The sequence below is a fragment of the Saccopteryx leptura genome, chromosome 6 (genome assembly GCF_036850995.1).
Source record: "Saccopteryx leptura isolate mSacLep1 chromosome 6, mSacLep1_pri_phased_curated, whole genome shotgun sequence".
NCBI classification, from domain to species: domain Eukaryota; kingdom Metazoa; phylum Chordata; class Mammalia; order Chiroptera; family Emballonuridae; genus Saccopteryx; species Saccopteryx leptura.
The window spans coordinates 186,951,962-186,974,368 of NC_089508.1; the positions used below are offsets into that span (position 1 = coordinate 186,951,962).

The following is a 22,407-nucleotide window of genomic DNA, read 5'->3' on the forward strand; positions in this document are numbered from 1 at the left end:
ATTCAACTCATTTAATAAGTGTAGAAAGAATGATAGAATTCAAACATCTCCACTTGTTTTTTTTATTTATTTTATTTTATTTTATTTTTAAAAGATTTTATTTATTCATTATAGAGAGGGGAGAGAGAGAGAAGGGGGGAGGAGTAGGAAGCATCAACTCCCATACGTGCCTTGACCAGGCAAGCCCAGGGTTTTGAACCGGCAACCTCAGCATTTCCAGGTCGACGTTTTATCCACTGGCCACCACTTGGTTTTTAATAAATGGTTTGGGAAGGAATCATCAATAGATGCTGAAACCAGTGGGCTAAAAGCATGATGAGTTATAGACTATTTACATCATCTCATGGTCCCTTCGTAAATACATATTAATTACAATGGAGAAACTAATAAACTTCACATGGAGAAACCTGGAAGACATCACCCTAATCAATGATCACAGTTGACATCACAGTAATAGGATGAATTGATAGCACGCACATCCTGATATAAAGTAGTGATAAAACATTACATCACTTACGTGGTATTCCTGACATAAAATGCATAACTTGCATCTAATCATGACAGAACATCCTGAAACCCGAACTGAGGCGCATTCTAGTCGATAACTGGCTTATCATCTTCAAAATGCCCAAGATTTTGAGCAACAAGTAAAGGTGGAGGAACTGATCCTGTTCAAGGAGACTAGAGAGACATATAGCAAATGGATGTAGCTTGTGATATGTCATTTTCTTTTGCAATAGAAAATGCTAATGGACAGTTGGAAAATTTTGAATGAGGACTTTGATTAGCTGATAGTAGGGTGTCAATGGTAATTTCCTGAATTTGATCTTTGTTTTTAAGAAACACTGAAGCATTTATGGGGCAAAGGCTATCATATCTGCACCTTATTCTTAAATATATGTTTATATATATGTATATAAAGCACACAGTGGAAGGGACTTGATTAAGCAAATGTAGGAAAAATATTAACATTTGGAGATTCTGGGTGAAGAGTTTACAGATATTTTTTAACTATTAAAACTTTTCTGTAAGTCTGAAATTATGTTAAAATGTAAAGTTTTAAAATGTCCTTATATGCAGACGATGACAATAGAGAAAAATCTAAAACACTTTGTAAATAAACTATTAAAATTAAGACTGAATTTACTCAGGGTACTTCCTGAATACAAGGTCAATTTTAAAAACTCAATTATGGCATGTAAAAACCAATAGAATGAATTTTTAAAATTACACTGTTTACAATAGCATAAATTATACAATATGCCTAAAGTTAAAGTCAACAAAAATATGCATAAGACTTCTGCACTGAAAACTACAAAATACAAAAAACATGGTGGAGATAAATTAAAGATCTAAGTTCGTGGTGGAATGTACCATAGAGAGGCATCACTCCTCTCCAAATTGATCTAAGGATTCAACACAATTCCAATATAATTCCTTGCAAGATTTTCCCCCCTGAAACATGGCAAGTTGGTGCTAAAATTTATATGCAAATGTAAAAGGCCAAGAATAACCAAGGAAATTTTGAAGAAGAAAAAAACTAGAGGACTTACACTAAGATATAGATGGTAATGTTATAAGATGATAATGAATTCAGTGTAATGGAATTGCAACCATTGAGAACTATGTCAAAGGAAGAGAAGAGAGAATCTATAAACAGAGCCAAACGCATATGCTCATCTCAGTTGTGAGCAAGAAATTGACTGCAAATCCAGGAGTAGAATGGGTAGTCCTTCTGAAAAATAATTCTGGGTCAATTTGTATAACACATGGGGAAAAAATAAAACTTCATCCCTATCTCCACGTAACACAAATATCAGTTCTAAATGTACTGCAGAGGTAAATGGAAGGCAAGATAATTTTTCGTTAGAGCCCAGTCTTAAATCCAGGAAATTTGATCCCAAAACTAGTGTTCTTTTTTATAATGATACATCCTATGAAATTTGAGGGATACCTTAGATAGAAAAAGAAAAACCAGCAAACTATAAAAGACTCACAGGCAAAGAATAATTCAAAAGAGAATAAGAACAGTGGAATTTAAAACCTAAGAAAACCGATTTCTTCTAACTGAACATATGGCCCTTTGAAGCAATGTTTTTCCTATCCGGTTGACAGTGAATTCTTTACCACGAGGAATCTGTTATTCACATTTCCTCTCGATTGTGCTTGTGAAACACTTTCTCTCCTTTTTTTTTTTTTTAATAACTTCATTTTGCTGCTGTGCATTAAAAAGTAAAGAGAGTTCGGCTGAGCCGTTTTCACTATGCAAATTGTCCACAAAGTTGGGAAACAGGACGAGCTTAGGTTAGCACAGTATCTACACGCCTGCCTAGGTCTGACTGAGAAACGGCACCGCACGCTGCCTCCAGCCCACTCTGCCTTGTGCAAATGCAGGCCCTGGATCGCCGAACCTTCGTATTTAATTTGAGGAAAACTAGAAATCTCAAAGTTTCGGTGAGATCCCTTGATTGTTAATTGTTGAGATTTAAAAAGAAAAAAAAAGCTAAACACTTGTGAGAGTCAGATGTTCTTGTTAACCAAATAGGTCATCTTTCAGTGGTGGCACTTGGGTAGCTGGTGCAGGAGCTCTGTTGAATGTATATTTGTCTCCGGGTGAGGACGCACTCAGTGCCCACCAGACGTGGGTAAGAAACAGGGTTGCTGTCCCTGTAAGCACAGTGTGAGCCTTGGCAGCTTTGCTCAGAGCTTCTGGGCAGAAGGGGGCATTAAAGAGTGACAGTAGGCTGCTGTGGGCACCCAGGAGGGTTGTCCCACTGGAGAAGGACTTGGGGGGTGTTCGTGGTGGGGAGGGGGTGAGGGCAGGAGTCTTCTCAGAGAGGAAGAGGTGTTCTTGGAGGAGGAAGGATGAGAGCACACAGAGGTATGAGAACTTGTGGCACTTCCAGGAGACTCCAGACAGGACCATGCGGCCAGACAGCACCTCTGTCGTACAGTGTCACGTGGTGTCACGTGGTTGTGTGTGTTTGGTGCAGGGAAGTGGGGCTCTAAGAAGGGGCAGTGCAGAGGAGGCAGGAATGAAGCTCTGAGCACAGCTAGAATCCAATCATGATACGCCTGTGTGACATTCTTCAGAGTTTAGCTAGTATGGAGGATGCGCTGGGTATGGTACCGGGGCCTTGACATCTTAGTTTTGCCTTTTAGACAATGCGCCATTTAGACAAGGGCAGCCATGTGCAGTGTGAATTAGCAGTAAGGCTGGAGGCTATTAATATTTAATAGAGAAGAGTAAACCTTATTAAGCGGAAAAGCTTTTGACCCTCCCTCATCTCCAACACCAGTCCCACATTCACCTGTAGCGATTTGACTGCTCACTTACGGCGGACTTATTTAAATGCGTCTTACTGGTACCTCCTGTAGTCTTTGTTGTTGCTGTTGCGGGAATTAACTTTCCTGCCCTCAAGTCTTTCTTACCTGAGTCTCTTTTGGTCCTGATGAATACTGAGAGTTTCCTCTGATAGGTAAAATTGGGTAAGTATAAGTTTTAGCTCTAGACTCTTTGAACAGCTCAGAACATGCTCATAGCAGAAGCTATTTGCCATGGCTCTTATGAACAACACAAGAAGAGATGGTGAAAATACTGAATAATACTGTGGAGGCTGCAGTTCCCAAAGACAGCAGTTCCTAGAGACAGCCACACGACAGACCCCAGCGGAGGGAAGACCAGAAGACCTTCCGCATTTACCTACAGATGCGCCGGGGAGACGTCTCCTAGCTACCCTGGGTCCAGCTGCAGGCTGGCTGAGAGCTGAGGGGGCACCCAGGAAAGTGACCTATAAGGAACAAACTGGGTGCTCAGTGAGGGCTTCCCCAAGGCAGGAATCGGAGGAGGGCACTTCAGGGGCTTGAAACAGTGGCTTTTTAGAAACTCATATGGAAAGGCCCTGGCCAGTTGGCTCAGCGGTAGAGCGTCGGCCTGGTGTGCGGGAGACCCGGGTTCGATTCCCGGCCAGGGCACATAGGAGAAGCGCCCATTTGCTTCTCCACCCCCCCCTCCTTCCTCTCTGTCTCTCTCTTCCCCTCCCGCAGCCAAGGCTCCATTGGAGCAAAGATGGCCCAGGTGCTGGGGATGGCTCCTTGGCCTCTGCCCCAGGCGCTAGAGTGGCTCTGGTCGTGGCAGAGCAATGCCCCGGAAGGGCAGAGCATCGCCCCCTGGCGGGCAGAGCGTCGCCCCTGGTGGGCGTGCCGGGTGGATCCCGGTCGGGCGCATGCGGGAGTCTGTCTGACTGTCTCTCCCCATTTCCAGCTTCAGAAAAATACACACAAAAAATAAAATAAAATAAAAAAGAAACTCATATGGAAATATTTTAATACTTCATAATCATTATGGCCATACATATGAATTATAGCAAAATCTCAGACCTGAATCTTTGAAACTGAAAAATATGGACCTTCCAGCTGCCCTCCTCCTGCTTGCTGTGCCTTAGGGAGAGAGATTTCTGTGATTTACCCAAGCCTGGGTCTGGAGGAAGTTCTTTGACCTGCATTCAAGGCCTTGGTACGGCACTTCTGTGCGGAACGTCTTGATTTTGCAAAGGTAGTAAACCTCCCCAAGTTGCCACACACCTGGTTTATTTATCTTTCTCTAGCTTATTGCGGGAGTTTAAGGGGACCGCAACCGCTTGGGCCAAGCATCTGGGGAGTAACGTGAGGAAGGGGTTGGGAGGAGGCACGTCTGGAGGCAGGAGCTCCAGTCCCAGTTTCAGATGAGGAGACCCTGACAATGTAATAAGGTGATGACATGGGGGAGAGGACGTGTCCAGGAGCTGTTTCTGAGAAGATCATTTGGAGTGAAAGGGAGATGAAGATGAGTCACTTCTGACTCATGTGAAGGGGAGGGTGAGGACACCACTCCTAGGCCGTCACAGTGCTTGATGGCTGTAATTAAGGGGCCACGCCCCTCTGGCCTCCATTTACTTATTAGCAACACGGGGCTAATAATGGTACCTACCCGAAAGGGCTGATTTGAGGATTAAACGACACAAGGCATGTAAAGTGTTAAATCAGAGAGACTGGTATGCAGTAAGTGCTCCATAAATGTTAACAATTTTTATTCTTCAGGAAACTGAGGCTTAGAAGGGTTAAATAGTTGGCTCTAAACTACACAGCTAAGCTAAGTGATAGAGTGTGGATGGTGGCACTTGGCTTGGAGCACAGAGTCCGGTCACTGCACCTGTTGCAGAGGATAGAAGACAGTCAGAAGAGGGCTGGGCTGGGGCGTGGCTATGGTGATGAGCTTGGTTATGGAAATGGAGACGTCAGTGTGGGGTGGGAAGGGGGGGTTGGAGGTGGCTGGCCACATGGGTCTGGACCTGAGGAGAGGCGTTGGCCGGAGAAGTCCATACTCCCATGGTCACCAATCAGAGTCTATGTAAAAGTAGAGTCGTCAATAGTACACTACCCAGTAGCTCGGTGTCTGATAGATGGTGTTCAATAAAACTGAGTGAACAAGATCACTGTAAATTCTTTAAGTGATTTTAGTCAGATTTTTATGTTTGACCATTAATCTCTCCTGCCAAAATTTTTCATGATGCCGTAAAATCATTAACTATAATAAAAAGCTTGTATTTCAGAAATATAAAAGCCATATCCTAATCAGTATGATGTTTAAAGATTTTCATATTAAAAACCACTCTATTAAGAAGTTAATTAGGTCCTGGCTAGTTGGCTCAGTGGTAGAACATCGGCCCAGTGTGTGGAAGTCCCAGGTTTGATTTCTGGTCAGGGCACACAGGAGAAGTGCCCATCTGCTTCTCCACCCCTCCCCCTCTCCTTCCTCTCTGTCTCTCTCTTCCCCTCCCGCAGCCAAGGCTCCATTGGAGCAACGTTGGTCTGGGCACTGAGGATGGCTCTATGGCCTCTGCCTCAGGCGCTAGAATGGCTCTGGCCGCAATGGAACAATGCCCTAGATGGGCAGAGCATCGCCCCCTGGTGGGCATGCCAGGTGGATCCTGGATGGGCACATGCGGGAGTCTGACTGCCTTCCTGCTTCTAACTTCATAAAAATACCAAAAAAAAAAAAAAGAAAGTTAATTAACCTTCAGTCAAAATAACTTTCTAAATTTCATCTCCCTTGACTATGCAATTTTTCAACTCAATATGTTGAATAATATGTTTGTTTAACATTATTTTTAAGGCATTCCTATTTTAGATTGTGTTACAAGCTGAATGAGGGGGAAATCTTTAGTGTTCTTTAAGTTTCAACCTTAAATACCTTCTGGATTACCACCCACCCTTGGCTCCCCACCAAGCACTTTATTTACCACACTGTTGACGTGAATTTATCTGTGTGCATGTCAGAAACTAAGATGAAAAAGCGAGCATCCCTTCGGTTGCCATGGGTTTATAAAGACAATAGGATTGTGCATAGTGAGGGATGACGAGCTACGGTTCATCCGCCAAATCTGACTCTCCAGTTGTTTTTGTATGAGTCACGAACTAAAAATAGTTCTAACATTTTTAAAGAGTTGAAAAGTAATGAAAATAAGAATATTTCATGATATATGAAAATTATGAAATGCAAGTTCCATCATCCATAAATGAATAAAGTTTTACTAGAATACAACCCTGTTCATTCATTTACATATCATCTAGAGCTGCTGCTTTCAGACCACAATGACAGAGCTGACTATTTGCAACAGGGACTTTGTAGGGTTCTCTTACTGCCTTGCTGTGCTGTCCAGCCACCTGTAAATCTCAGGGTTGTCATCATAATGCCACAGTGTTTCACGTGCCATTGAAAATGTTGTACAGCAACATTTAGTTTTAATTTCCTGTGCAATAGCCATAATGTCAAAACAAAACAGAAGACTATATAGTGGAATCCAAATATCATGCTTTTAAAGTGTAGTGGAATATGGATTATTTTGTTATTGAATTAGATAGGAATGCATTGTGTTTATTTTGCCATGATACTACAACTGTGTTAAAAGAACACAGTACAGCCTGACCGGGTGGTGGCGCAGTGGATAGAGTGTTGGACTGGGATGCAGAGGACCCAGGTTCGAGACCCCGAGGTCACCAGTTTGAGCACGAGCTCATCTGGTTTGAGCAAAAAGCTCACCAGCTTGGACCCAAGGTCGCTGGCTTGAGCAAGAGGTTACTCAGTCTGCTGAAGGCCCACAGTCAAGGCACATATGAGAAAGCAATCAATGAACAACTAAGGTGTTGCAACGAAAAACTGATGATTGATGCTTCTTATCTCTCTCCATTCCTGCCCGTCTGTCCCTCTCTCTGACTCTTTTTCTGTCTCTGTAAAAAACAAACAAACAAAAACCCACAGTACAACAGAGTAAGCACCCATCACAATATTCCCATCTGCAACAAAGTTGTGACCAGAAAAACTAGCACATTTAAAACAAAACATCTTATCACAGCTTGATTTCTTTATAAAAATAAATAGTGAAAATAACACTGTAACCGAAGAAAATCTCCAAGCTGCTCATTTGTAAACCACATAAGGAAAGACATTTATTGATGGTGGATTAATTAAATTATGTTGACTGTAATAACAGATGAAATGTGTCCAGAGAAAATAAAGTAATTTAAGGCTATTAGCTATTGGGTGACAGGGTTTTATTGAAGAGTTTAAGACATTGGGAGCAACATCAATAATCAATTTAAAAACAAGGCAAGTGATTTCTAGTGGTTTTTGACTTTTGATAAGTTGACTGATGTGATCGATACAGCTCAGTTGTTTATTCGACAAGTCAATTCTGACCTTGAAGTGAATTAAGAATTAGCTTCTAAGAGTTGTTCATGCGACAAAACAATGAGCAAAAATATTTTCAAAGAAAATGAGGATTCACTAATTCAGTACAACCTGAAGTGGAATCTGCTAAGATGTGTTATAACTGTTGATAGTCAATACATGTGTGGAGTAGAAAAGGCTTTTTGGACTAATTTAGAAAGCTTGTGAAAATATAAAGTGTTTAAACCCTATACTAACTTATTGTATTATTTATCAGATGGTATTTTGTGGAAAATATTTTAACCTATTATGTATTATTATACCAATTGTGCCAAAGATGAATTGCATTAGCTCTTCTGAACTTAACCATTGTCGGTTTTGCTCTACCAACTGCATAGCAGCTGATTTAACAGGAATTAGTCCATTTGTGACTTTTTGAGTTCAGAGTTGAGATTGAAATTTTTCTTAACCAGAATAGCCTTCAACCACTATTATTGAACACTGGGTAACTTTGGAAATTATCATTTGCTGAACGCTTCATAATATTTCTTAATGGATTCGACCAAAATTACAAAACAAAACAAAAAGCTAAATGCAGAATCCTGTGCTAAAGTAATTTTGATGACAATTAATATTTAAACCAATAATATCAAGCTGCTTTAAAAACTTCTTGTGTTGTCAGAAATTAAAACAAAAAGTTAAGACCTTCATATCTATGTAGATTTTCATTGAGCACATTTTCCATGCTCAAACAGTCAGTTCCAGCAGTGGTTTTCAGACCTCACTGCAAGAGCAAGTGACATATTTGAATTTCAAAACCTATTGAACTGTGCAATCAAGGAGCTTCCATCTAACCCTCAACTGGAAGTGGTTAATCTGCAATATAATGACATGCTCAAAGGCAAACATCAAGAGGAGATTTAACAGAATTCTATACATGCCTTCCCAACAATGAAAATGCTTAACAAAACCTTGTGCTCGTGGATTGATATCAGTCTTTGGCACTACCTCTGAGAGCTTTAGTCAGCTGTTAAAGTTAGCCAGCTTTAAAGTTTAGAGGGCATGCAGTCAACAGAAGACTATCTTCACTTCTGACACGGACTGCAAGTTTGGGGGAGTGTAAAACCACCTTCAGATCCAGTGATTCACTAGAAGGACTCCCAGAACTCACTGAAAGCTCAGCTCTCATTTGTACTGAGAAAGGATACAGATTTAATTGAGCTGAGGGACGAAGTGCATGGAACAGAGTCCAGGGAAGTGCTCGGCATTTCTGTTGTCCTCTCCACATGCGGTCAGGATGTACTACTGTCCCAACGTGGATGTGTGAGAATATGTCTGGAGTACTGCTAATCAGGAAAGCCAACAAAACGTTGGTGTCAAAAGTCTATCCCGAATTATGATTGATTGATTGCCAACATGATTGATCATCTTAACCTCCAGGCCAACTAATAATGTGCGGCCCAATGCTTACATTTATATATATCACACCATTGGTCTTTCTGATATAGTCAGCCCCGGCCCTAAATTGTATTTTTAGAGTGTCCAGTGTGGCTCAAGTTTCCCAGGCAAACCCTAACATTACAGTGCCTTGAAATCACTTCCCAGTAGCTAAGGCCAAACACAAAGTTAATTCTTCATTACATACTATCTGTGGGAAAAGACGTCAAAGATGGACCATCAACATGTAAATTTTCATTAAAGATTGGCATTAACAGATGAACATTTGCAGTCAGTTTTGATGAAAAGGAACACTAACTTTGAACTTCATTGAAATGAAATGTGACCTCAAAAAAATTTTTTTTCCTATTACTAGATCAATATCACAAAATAATATACTCAATTATTAATATGAAATTTTGGATTTTATCCATAAAAATTTTGGAAACTTAATTTCTCTTTTGTTATGTAAGTAGCTACATAATATCCTTAATGATGCCTCTTGGCCGGCAAAGGCTGACACATCTACTATCTGATCTTTTATAGAAAACGTTCACCAATCTTTGTCATATAGTCCAGTTTGTAATACTGCTGTGATGGTTAGTTTTATGAGTCAGCTTTGTGTGACGACAGACCCCAATTATTCAATCAAACACCAAGGCTGGTGTTGCTTCGGCAGTGTTTTGCAGATACAATTAACATCAACAAGCAGCTGAATTTAAGTGAAGGAGATTATCCTCAATAATCTGAGTAGCCCTGAGCCAGTCAGTTAGTTGGAAGTCATTACCTAGCTTCCCTTGACAAAGAAGTTATGTCTGTGGACAGCAGTTTCAGCTTCCATCTGAGAATTTCCAGACTTCTTCCTATTGGCCTGTGCTATGGATTTTGAACTTGCCCAGCCAGTCCCCCTGTTCACAGAAGCCAATGACTTGTATTAGCTCTTTCTCCCCCCATATACACACCTCTCTCCATATATGTGTACATATATATATTTCTGTTTTTCTGGTGCGATCCTGACTGATTCAGCTGCTCACTATAAACACTACTTCCCAATTTGTGCTGCTAAAAAAAACTGTAAAGGAAATAACTTTAAAAAAATTAAATGAGCCGTGGCCGGTTGGCTCAGTGGTAGAGCGTCAGCCTGGCATGCAGAAGTCCCGGGTTCGATTCCCGGCCAGGGAACACAGGAGAGGCGCCCGTCTGCTTCTCCACCCCTCCCCCTCTCCTACCTCTCTGTCTCTCTCTTCCCCTCCCGCAGCGAGGCTCCATTGGAGCAAGGATGGCCCTGGCGCTGAGGATGGCTCCTTGGCCTCTGCCCCAGGCGCTGGAGTGGCTCTGGTAGCAACAGAGCGACGCCCTGGAGGGGCAGAGCATCGCCTCCTGGTGGGCAGAGCGTCGCCCCCTGGTGGGCGTGCCGGGTGGATCCCGGTAGGGCGCATGCGGGAGTCTGTCTGACTGTCTCTCCCCGTTTCCAGCTTCAGAAAAATACAAAAAATAAAAATAAAAAAAAATTAAATGAATATTTTGCCACAGCTGCCTGTCAGCTGTGATATTGCCTAATCCATCTTATTGACTCTCTAGTGTAAGACAGAAAAGGGGTAGTGAGAATTATGAATAAAGAAAGAGAATTCAAGAAAACTTGAATTCCATTTTATCACTGTAAATCAAGGCTATGGTTTGTTGTCGTTGTTGTTTCTTGATAGAATCTGTTCCCAGAGCAAAAATGAAGGTTTCCCCACTCAAGAAATGCCTCCATACGCCTAACCATAGACCTCTTTCCCTGGGGTCACTGTTACTGGCTGTCAGAGTACCCCTGACCTCTTGGCACTATTGGTAAACCCTGTGCTAGTGTATTTTCAGAGAAGAGGTTCTTGAGCTTTTTATCAGATGTCCAAATGGGTCTGATAAAAGAAAAGAGAAAACCACAAATGACCTCTCCTCCACTGGATGTTTAACTCTTCCACATCACCTGCTGCATGCACTGTCTTCTCTGATCTTCACAATAATCTCATGAAGTAGGTACTAGTAATCCTGTTTCACAGACAAGAAAACTCAAGTTTAGAAAAATGAAGTCATTCGTCCTGGTTGCACACTGATAAGACACGTGGATTTGAGCCCCACATCTGACGGCAACGCTTGTGTTGGGGGTGGGAGGGAGTTCTGTTCAATCACTAAACCCAGTTATCCGGGAACTTCCTGCATTTGCGGTGGTAGCCAGGGTGGCCCCAGCTTTTCACGGGGCGTGGGGGGGGGGTCTCTGGCCTAGCCATTAGCCTTCAGATGTGCCCCTGCTCATCAGGAGGGAGGAGGAGGCGCGGGGCGCCCCAGGGAGGAGGGGAGGGCGGGCCCTGAGAGTTTGAAAAGAGGAAGGAAGTGGGGCCCGGCAGTGCGCCTTGCCACCCCCTGGCTGCTTCCCCGCAGGACGACGTGAGGGGCCCGCAGGCCCCCCGGCCCAGCCATGACTCCCTGGCGCAAAACTGACAAGGAGCGGCAAGGCGTGGGTAGGTGCGGGCTTGGTGTCCGCCGCTGGGAGATGGGCAGGTGGCCGGACAACCACACGCAGAAACTGCGGGAGCTTGCAGCTCCGGGCGGCAGGGCGCGCTGACTCAAGGTCCGAGGGCGCGCGCAGAGGCTCCCGCAGTCTGCCGCGCTGGGAACCAGATGGGCGGGGAAGAAGAGGCAGGGGGCGAGGAAGGTGGGCACCCCTCCCAGCGGGCTGCGCCCAGTCTGCACCCTCTCTCTCCCGCTGCAGACCATCCTCTCTCCCAAAGTCTTATGCATTTCCCTCCCAGATGGGGTCCAGCCTAGCGCTCGTCAGCTTGGCTCTCTGTGCCAGACACCGGGTTCCAAGGAGTGGGCTCCGTCCCACGCTCCGTCTGGAGACTTGCCCTTATAAAGAGAGCACTACTCTTCCCTGGCCTGCCCTTGCCTGCCCCAGGGTGCTTCCCTCCACCTCCGTCCAAAGGGACACCCATCTGCCTGCTTCTCTTGCCTGGTCCTCCTGGGTCATATGACCCCTGATTTGGCTGAGTGTTGGTCCAGAGGGTTGTGTAGGCTTGGGGCTTGGGGCTGGAGGGCGGGGATCCTTCTCTCAGCCCTAGAGAGTCTCTGGGAAGAGAGGCTCCTACCAGGTTACCTGGGGATGTCCAGGGAGCCAGCCTCATCAGCTTCAGCCATCTAAGCTCCCAGAGGCCTCTGCGGCCAGCTCATACACTAGCTCATGGGCGGAAGTGGTGGCTGGGGGAAGGGAGGCTTCAGGTACTGCGACTCATTCTAAGTGGCACCTGTGATGCAATCCCCATAGACTCACTGTGGTTTCAAACTTAAGTGTGAATTTAAAAACTGCTCTATGGCTGACTTGCTACGCAGGCAGATACCAACACCCTCCCCAGAGACGAGGGTTGAGCAGGTCAGACACCGGAGGACCCAAGTGCCCAAAGTGACCTGATGCAGGGGGCCCCAAGGCCACTGTTGGAGAAATACTGCCTTGGAGAACTCAACATTGATCCATTTATTTCCTGGATGCTAGTTGCTGTTTTAAGATAGTCTCCATCCAGAGAATAAACAATAACCCAAACCCTCAAGGGGGCTCAATTTCTCCATCTGTCAAATGGAAAGTTAGAACTAGATTCAGTAAGGATCCTTTAACTTCACAGCTTCTCTAACTCTGGGAGTATCGGGCTGAAACTCTTCTCAGGGGATGATGGGAACTATTAAATGGGCAGGCCGTGGTAGTTGGCGTGACTGATGTGGTTTAGGACGCGAAAGCTGGACATGAAGGGTGAATGTATCCAGGGGAGAAAAGAAGTTGCTCTTTCAGCCTTGGGGGGTGGGAGGATGCATTGAAGGGAATGAGTATGCCCACACCAAGTCACAGTTATATTTTGGAAGGCTCTGAATGCCAGGCTAAGAAGCTGAGATTTTTCCCAGGTGAGCAAGAGGGAGCCATAGAGAGTACGGGAGAGACATGAACAGATCTGTGAGGAAACCCAGTGTGGAGGGAGGCCAGATGGAGAGAAAAGGTGCCTGGGTGGCCGACATGGGACAGTATGGGTGGTCCAGGGTAATGAGGGCAGCTTATGGGGGGATTGAGTGTGGTGGTTCCCACCCTCTGTCCCAAGGGCTGTAGTGCGTTCCTACTATGTAGACTCTGTGCTGTGGGGTGAAGGTCATGGGCTCTGATGCCGCATTGCTTGTTCCTGGACTCTAGCCTTCAATACTCCCCAATTGTGTGACCTAGACAAGCTGCTTACTCTTTCCAGGCCTCAGTTTCCTTGTCTGTATAATGGGGATAATAATAGCATCTGTTTCTCAGGGGTATGGGAGGACTAAATGTGTTAGTTAATTCGCATCAAGTCCCAGGAACAACAACTGCATAAAGCAAGCCTCACGAGATGTTATGAAATGTTATTTTTAGACGTTGTCCTCTGCATGGGGGCCCATTTGAGGACATCACATCACAGGATGGGATGGGCTAAAGCAGTGGTCCCCAACCTTTTTTGGGCCACGGACCGGTTTAATGTCAGAAAATATTTTCACGGACCGGCCTTTAGGGTGGGATGGATAAATGCACAAAATAAAATTATGCGACCGGCATAAAAACTGTGGTATTTTTAAATATAATTGTCAAACTTAGGAGACAAGCATCAAGAGTGAGTCTTAGACAGATGTAACAGAGGGAATCTGGTCATTTTTAAAAAATAAAACATTGTTCAGACTTAAATATAAATAAAACAAAAATAATGTAAGTTATTTATTCTTTTTCTGTGGACCAGTACCAAATGGCCCATGGACCAGTACCGGTCCACGGCCCAGGGGTTGGGGACCACTGGGCTAAAGGGTCAAATAGAATCTCACCCTCCCTTACAGAGGAAATCCCACCTATCTGCTTGGGGCCTGGAAACCCTGTTAGGCCCCAGACCTAGAGGCTTCTTGATCAGATGATATAGACATTTTCCATGCCTACTTATGAAAACTCTATTTTATGAGGAGTCAGAAGGTCTAGACCCTCTAGGGAGCCAGAGAGTACTTGCTAGTTGCCTACTCATCAAAGGGATCTCTTTTCTCTGCAGATAAATGTCAGAACTAAGGAGAGTAACCTTCAGTCCTCATCTGCAGTCTCTGGGTAGATGGAAGGAAAGGAAAGGCTTGGGTTATGATGAGACAGGAGACTGGAGTCATCCAACAGGAAGAACAGAGCCCTGAGAGTCAGGGTCTGGGTTCGAGTTCTGACACCATCAGTATTTGCAGACCTGTCTGTGCTCTAATTTTCTCATTGTAAACCTAAGTATTAATACTTTTCTGTTTCAAACTGTTCTTTTATGCAGAGCATTGGAGAGAATGAATATGGTGGCGTAGAGGAGGACAGAGACGTAGAGCCCTGGGAAGGAGTAGGGGGTTCTCGGAATATCTCTGGGGTCCCAGCCTAACACGAGGAGAGCCTGAGCTTTGCTTTCCCACGGGGTTTCCTCTTCAGCAGGAATGGAATATGGCCACCCTCCCGCTGGCCTAACGGATGAGGGCTGCTGGTGTCGATAGCCGGGGAGGCGGGCTTTACAGGAGGCTGCCTCATCAGTAGAACCATTTGGCTTCAAGCTCACATGGCTGTCTGGTGTGCAGCCAGGGTGACCCTCATGTAGATTCCTGGTACGTTACTTTTCCTTTCTGATGGAGCGTTAACGTGATCCGTTAGCATTCCAGGGAGACCCTCAGGTAGAAGTGGGGTAGGAGTTTCCACGGCAGGACAGTGTGGCTAAGAGTAAGAAAAGGTCCAGCCTCCGCCCTTTAAGAGATGTGTGTGTACCGTTGGAAGCTTGGACTATGAAGTCAGACATGAGTTCGAATCTAGGCCTGTTTTCTCATCTATGAAATGGAGGTAATGATGATGATATGGGTCTCGTGGGATTGTTGTGAAGGTTGAATGTACGAAAGCACTTACTAATTTGGCTGCTCTGTGAAAAGTAGTAGCCGAGGGAAAGGAGGTTACCAAATAGTTGCGGAGCCAAGAGAGATGCAGGGTAATGACCCCTCCTGCCAAGTTCAGGAGAGTCGGGCCTGATGAGAGCGTAGGAGTTGATATTTTACAAGGCCTATTCTTGTGCAGTAGCTTTGCTTAAGGTCTTCAGAACATCTCTTGTAAGGCACTGTGGTGTTACTTTTATTTTACAGATAAAGAAATCAAGGCCCAGGGTTCACCTAACGTGGAAGTACTTGGGCTGGGTCTTCAATTCGGTTGGCTGCAGACCTCAGGCCCTTTGCACCACACTAGGAGGGAAAGTAAGGGAAGAACATCACAGACAAAGACAGGAGGTTGGGATGTGTGTGGTATTTCGGTTCAACAACAAATAGTTGACTGCAGTTTTAGAGGATGTTGGGAGTGAAAAAGAGCCGTTGGAGATGTCGATTTCAGCCAGACTGTGAAGGGCTTAGAGTGCCAAGCACAGACATTTGAACTTCATTCTGTGAGCCACGCGGATTTTTTGAGCAGGTCGTCACCTCTAAGAGGTTAATATAATTAATGGGGAGAGCGGCAGGGAGATAGCAGAAGAGCAGAAGTGGGTGACAGTTCACCTTTCTACTGTCTGCCCGGTTAGTCAGTCCTGTGGGAGTCCGCGTATAGTTAACATCTCCTTTTGGACTTGGCTATCTTAATCCCCTCTGCCCGAGACTCTGGTCAGTGATGCGAGTTTTCTCTCTGGAAGAGAGATGGGGTGGGGAGGGGAAGGAAGAAGTAGAGTAAGTGACAGGATCAGTTAGAATTAAGTGTGACTCTGGGTGACAGAAAGCCTCTAAAATAGTGGTTTTAACCAAGCGAGAAGTTTATTTCTTCCTCATAGAAAGCCTAGGAATAAATGGTCCATGGAGAGGTGGTCGGGAAGCTCAATCTGTCTCCTGTACTTCTTACCTGGCGTGAGGTTTCTGCTTTCTGAAGCCAGCTGGCTGCTTAAGGTTCCGCCATCCGGGTCACTGTCCAGCCAGCAGGAAGGGTGAGAGGAACAAGAAGGCCATGACCATTCTCCTTAAGGGCAGTTGCCCAAAGACGCACTCGACACTTGCTCTTATATCCTGTTAGCTCAAACCTCATCCATGACTAAACCTAGCTGCAAGGGAAGCTAGAAAATATAGTTTGTAATGTAGACAGACAAACACCCAGCTGAAAATTAGGAGTGCCATTCCTGAGGAAGGAGGGGAAGAAGGAGACTGGGGACGATAGGAAAGCAGACAAGGGTCTTTCCCACAGTTTGTTCGGGGAACATGGATGAATCTGAGACTGGTCCAGGGACACGGCTGATGCGGTTGCAGCCCAGGACCCTGGACAGAGCTAATCCACGCCAAGATGGACAGCTGTGGAGTGGGCAGTGGGTGCTCACGTCCCCTGCAGCGCAGGCTCTTATTACAAGACACAAAATCCACGGAAAGTCATTTTTTTTATTTTCATTTTTATGGTGGAACATACGTTTTTTGTTTGTTTGTTTGTTTTTGTATTTTTCCGAAGCTGGAAACGGGGAGAGACAGTCAGACAGACTCCCGCATGTGCCCAACTGGGATACACCTGGCACGCCCACTAGGGGGTGACGCTCTGCCCACCGGGGGCGATGCTCTGCCCCTCCAGGGCATCGCTCTGTCGCGACCAGAGCCACTCTAGCGCCTGGGGCAGAGGCCAAGGAGCCATCCCCAGCGCCCGGGCCATCTTTGCTCCAATGGAGCCTCGCTGCAGGAGGGGAGAGAGAGACAGAGAGGAAGGAGAGGGGGAGGGGTGGAGAAGCAGATGGGCGCTTCTCCTGTGTGCCCTGGCCGGGAATCAAACCCGGGACCCCTGCACGCCTGGCTGATGCTCTACCACTGAGCCAACCGGCCAGGGCTCCACTGAAAGTCATTTGACAAAAAGGTGTGTGGTAGGTGTGTGTGTGTATGTATATATGTGTGTGTATGTGTACATGTGTATATGTATGTGTATGTGTGTACGTGTATGTGTGTACGTATGTGTATGTGCATATGTGTGTATGTGTGTACATGTGTGTACGCGTGTGTATGCATGTGTATGTGTATGTAGGAGGGGAAATGCTGTATTTTAAGGGTTAGGGAAAATCAAACAGAAATCCAGGCAGCCTGACAGGCCTCCAGAAGGGCCCGAACTGAGGAGTCCTGGACACCTCAGCCTTTCTTTCCATGGCCTCCCGTGTTCTCTGAACACATCAGCTTCCTTTTCCTTTCTCTCCTCATCAACTCCCAATTCTTTCACTCCTTCTGAATTTTGATACTCTAATAACACCATCATGTTGGCCCCAGCATGCCACGGGTCCCGACTCTGCATGACTTTCAGTTCTTTGAGGGGGGGGGGCACGAGTGGATCATGCGTCCCAAACACATCAGGGCCGGACCCTACCAGGGAGGGGACCAGTCCCTATGGCTCTTGTCGCCAAGGGCGACTTTTAAGGAAGAGGGATAGAGAGCATCATGTACTCACTAACTTCTTCACTCCTTCACTCGTTCTTTCTTCATTTGTTTCTTAAATATTTGCTGGATGTTTCCCATGTGCTAGACACTGAGAAATTACTAGAATCAGGTCCAAATGGTTCCTACCCTTTGGAGCTTATAGTCTGTAGGGAAGACAGAAAAGAACATGGACAATTCAATAGTCATATTATTACAAATGATGGTATGCGTCCTTGTAATAAAGGAACACTGTCCCATGAATGAAAATATTGAAGGAAGGGGTCTTAAATAGAGGGTCTGGCAGGGCCTCCGAGGAGCGGTGTGGGAAAGAGCCCCACAGGAAAGGTTTATCTTAGCATCTGCACCTTTGCCATGGAGGCCGACCGCGTCTTTGGATTGGTCTCAGAATTTCGTTCGGTGCCACAAAAACACATGGGTTAGAAATTCTAATTCCCTCCCACCACCAAATTCTCAGGCGCCCGGGGCCTCCGACTTTCCTATGCTTCAGCAGCTTGAGATTGTTTAGGTGTGCCGGCTGGGCTGGCTGTTTGAGTCCACATAAGGAGATTGTCCTAATCCCGGGGCTCATGGGAGTCTCATTAGTCAGTGGGCATCTAGCTCCCAACCATAATGTTTTCTGTTTGAATGCGCCTTGACAGACTGTGTTTGCTAAACCCCGCGTCCTCCTGAGATCAGCATCCTTCTGTTGCTGCTACATTTTGAGACAGGCAGTGTAGCCACCATAATATTCTGCTAACTTCTGGATCTTTGGACTTCTTTCTGTTTTTCGTTTTATGTGATGTTTTAAAAAAAAGCTTACGGGCCTTTAATGTGATAGTTCATTGACACGTGGGTGCCCCGGTCTGTGTTTTGCGGCAAATGTTCGGCAAATTGGGAGTGATCATGTTTATCGCCATCCAGCTCCAGAGGGAGGTGGGGAGAGACATCACAAATGTCCCTTCGGGCCCTGGCCGGTTGGCTCAGCGGTAGAGCGTCGGTCTGGCGTGCGGGGGACCCGGGTTCGATTCCCGGCCAGGGCACATAGGAGAAGTGCCCATTTGCTTCTCCACCCCCCCCTCCTTCCTCTCTGTCTCTCTCTTCCCCTCTTGCAGCCAAGGCTCCATTGGAGCAAAGATGGCCCGGGCACTGGGGATGGCTCCTTGGCCTCTGCCCCGGTTGGGCGCATGCGGGGGTCTGTCTGACTGTCTCTCCCCATTTCCAGCTTCAGAAAAATACAAATCCCCCCCTCCAAAAAAAAAAAAAAAATGTCCCTTCGAAGAGGGGACATTTCTCCTCTCTTCCCAGTTCCTTTCATTGGTGTGAGTCGAAAAGCAGTCGGGCTGTGGGTGTGAGCATCTTCACCCTTACTCAGTTTTCAGTTCTCCTTGGAGAAAGTCATCCCTTGCCCTTCTGACCCCGCCAGGACGCTGGCAGCTTCTACATTGTTGAAAGCCTCAGTCACTGAAGCCGGGGAGGCAGGGGGATATGACTAAGGATGTGGGCACTTTCCCAGAACCCCTCTCCAGACGTTGCTCCAGGCCCCCCAGAGTTCCCCCGACAGCACGTGGTCCCCTGGGTCAGAGCCTGAATGACGTGGAAATTGTGACTTGCACACATGCCTCAGGATCCAACACAGGATCTGAACAGAGAGGATGCTGAGCAGGCATTTGAGGGACCGGATTAAGTGGTGGCAACGCCAGGCATGAGACATCGTGACTGGCATGTGGGGCCATGGAAGAGGAGAGCATATCTGGTGCCAGCTGATCCCCGAGGGTCAGCCTGGAAACTGGGGTATTGCCGCTCACCCCACTGGTGGGGGCAGGAGGAGTGTCCAGACAGAGTACAGGGTCCTGGGGAGGGAGCCTCTCTGAGGTGTGGGGGCTGTGTGGCCGGTGGACAGTAAGCAAGCACGGGGCAGAATAACAGGACACGGGCTCTCCAAGGGGAGGTGGGACTCAGTAGGACCTGGTACACATTGTTACGACTGGCTTTTCACTCTGAATGCAAGGGGTGGGGCGTGTTAGGGTTGTGAGTGGGACTGTAGAATGTTCTATCTTGCTTTGGAGAATTATTCCAGCGGTTTTACGGTGACTAGGCAGAAGGGAATGAAATGTGGAAGCAAGGAGGCCAGCAAGGTGGCTACCGCAGTAACCAGGCCAGAGTTGGTGGTGGCTTACATCTGGGGGTGCGGCGGAAGAGAGGTGTGCGGAGATTCGGGGTGCCTGTGTTGTGGGTGGAGCAAATGGAGTTTTTATCATGAATTGGATGGGGGTGTGAAAGAAGGCTAGGAGTCAGGGGTGGAGCTAGGCGCTGTCAAGAATAAGAAAACTATTTTCATAGTCTATTCGGATCAATTGAGTTCAGTAAGCCCATGTTAAGTGATGGTCCTGAGCTGGGTCTTGGGGCCCGGTGTTTAAAAAGGGCACAGGCTCTGCCCCCAGGAAGCTTCTAGTCCAGTAGGAATTTCTTCTTTTTGCCCGAGGCAGCAGAGAACACTGCTATTGTCCCCATGTCACAACTGGGGATTGGTGCACCTCTTGCTTCAGGTTCCTTTGGCTCGTGCCATCTCCCCATCTTATGTAATTGCTCTTCTCTAGCACAGACTGCCTAGCACAGAGCAGGTGCTCAGTGAGCAGTGGTTCCTTGGATGCTGGGTGGGTGGGTGGGTGGGTGGGTGGATGGATGGATGGATGGATGGATTTGTGGATTGATGGATGGATTTGTGGATGGATGGATGGATGGATGGATGGATGGATGGATGGATGGATGGATGGATAGATTTGTGGATTGATGGATGGATTTGTGGATGGATGGTAAATGGATGGATTGCTGCATAGATGGATGGGTGGTGGGTTGGAGGAGTGGGTGCATAGCATAGATAAATGAGTAGATGGATGAGTGGGCAGGGGGTGGGAGGATGGAAAGGGGACAGAGACTGGAGAATTTTCATGTTCTGGTGCCTCAATGATCAGGTGGATGGAGTTGCCCATCTTGCCTGCATATCCTCACCCCTATACCCGGTTCCCCGTCAGGAAGCTAGCTTCCCTGGGAGCAGTGTCACAGTATGTAGGCTGTTCTTGAACTCTTCTCCAAACACGTGGGGCCCTGTAGTTGGTCACTGAAGCAAGCCTCACAGTTCTCATCCGGGGACTCCATTCAGATGGCCCTGCTGTCCCTCAGCGGGACTGTGCACATGTCAAGCTAATGTCCTCTCCCCAGCTCCCTACCCTTGCTGTCCTCCCTCCCCACCCACCTCCTGGGCTCTCACTCCACTTCTTCCCCTTGTCCTCCCCCTGCCCCGCCCTCCCCCTCCAGTCTCACTTCCTTCATGAGGCCTCTCTTGATCTCTCCCCTGACAGCCCGCAGCCGCTGTGGCCCACAGCTTAGCCCTCTGTCTGGAAGACAGCTTCTGGGTTCCTGTGTATTTATTTTGTCTCTTCAGCTAGCTTTCCCAAAAGCTCCAGGAGAGCAGGGCCCATCCCTGTCACCCCACCCTTGTAACCTGCAGGGTCCAGCAGAGGGCCAGACACTCCCTGGACTGAGGGCCGGGGGCATAGAGCCTCTCTTCCAGCTCTAGGATGTGAGTGTGTGAATGCAGGAGAGTGTGTACATGCGTGTGTGTGTGTGTGTGTGTGTGTGTGCGCGCGCGCGCGCCTATAGGAGCAGGGAAGATGGTAGTGGGTCCTAGCATGGGGTTTTAGAGTAGGACTTACCAACCTTACTTCTATTGACACTTGGGGCCAGATAGTTCTTTCTGATGAGCTATCCTGTGTGCTCTGCAGGATCTCTGACCTCTACAAGCTGGAGGTAGGAGCTCTTCCACTCCCCCATCCTCCAGGATGTGACAACCAGAATGCCTCTAAACACTGACAGATGTTCCCTTGGGAAGCAGAATTGTCCCTAGTTGAGCATCACTATTTTAGAGAACTCCTGGGAATCTCTCCTTTCCTCTTATTGGCTGGGAACGTCACGTTGGCCCACTAAAAACTGAGCACAGTGATATGTTACCCATGAGGTTATTCTGTGGATCCCATAGAGATCCAAGAAGCACCCAGCAGAGAGCAGGTGCTAACTACATACCCATTAGTGAGGGACAGGGTTGTGCAGTGGTGGAGGGAGTATGCTCTGGAGCTAACCTGCCTGGACTGAAACCCTGGCTCGGTTCTGTCCTAGCTGTGTCACCTGGGCCACTCACTTGAGCTTACACTACCTCAGTTTCCTCATCTGTAAAATAGAGCGCATAACAGTTGTTCCCACCCCAAGAATGTGGCAAGGGTTAAGCAGATGCCTCTGGGTAAAGCCCTTGCAGTAGGGTCTGGTCTGTAGAAAGTGCTCGGCAGGGGCTGGAATTTCTCTGTCCTCTGGCCGGTGGAGGAACACCTCCGCCCCCTCAGCTTCCTCTGGCTGTGCCTCTCCCGCCTCAGTCCCTGCGGACCTGCCGGCCGGCACCGCTGCTGAGCGCGGGCCTTGCTGCCGGAAGCTCCTGCTCAGTCAGCTCACTCGCCCTCCCTAAGGCACCGCCAGGATGTTGCTGGGTGCTGAGCCTGTCCACACCTTGCCGGAGATTCTAGACAAGCTGCTTGTACATTGCAGTCAGCGCGCTGCCCTTGAATCCAGGGTGGACCTGCCAGCCGCTTCTGTTTCCCCCTGGAGTGGAGCCCCTCCAAAGCCCAACTCAGGGGCTGGGGAAGTGAGCTGCAGGCCTTTGCATTCTTTTTCTCCACTATTGGTTTGTTTCTCTTGCATGGTTACTTGCCCAAACTCTATTTACACTTTGTGTTCACTGAAGCTTTTGTTTTTAAACATGTCAGCCAACGGCAGGGCCC

At 47.0% G+C, this 22,407-nt stretch overlaps 1 protein-coding gene across 2 annotated transcripts in view; it reads left to right on the forward strand.

The window, feature by feature from the left end:
• Window positions 1–11,520: 11,520 nt before the first annotated feature.
• Window positions 11,521–22,407, forward strand: part of DOCK2 (dedicator of cytokinesis 2) — a 401,087-nt gene continuing 390,200 nt past the window's right edge. For both annotated transcript variants that reach the window (XM_066342684.1, XM_066342685.1), the window contains exon 1: window positions 11,521–11,646. In XM_066342684.1, the coding sequence (XP_066198781.1) occupies window positions 11,604–11,646 (43 nt within the window). In that variant the 5' untranslated portion in view covers window positions 11,521–11,603. The remainder of the gene's footprint in view (window positions 11,647–22,407) is intronic.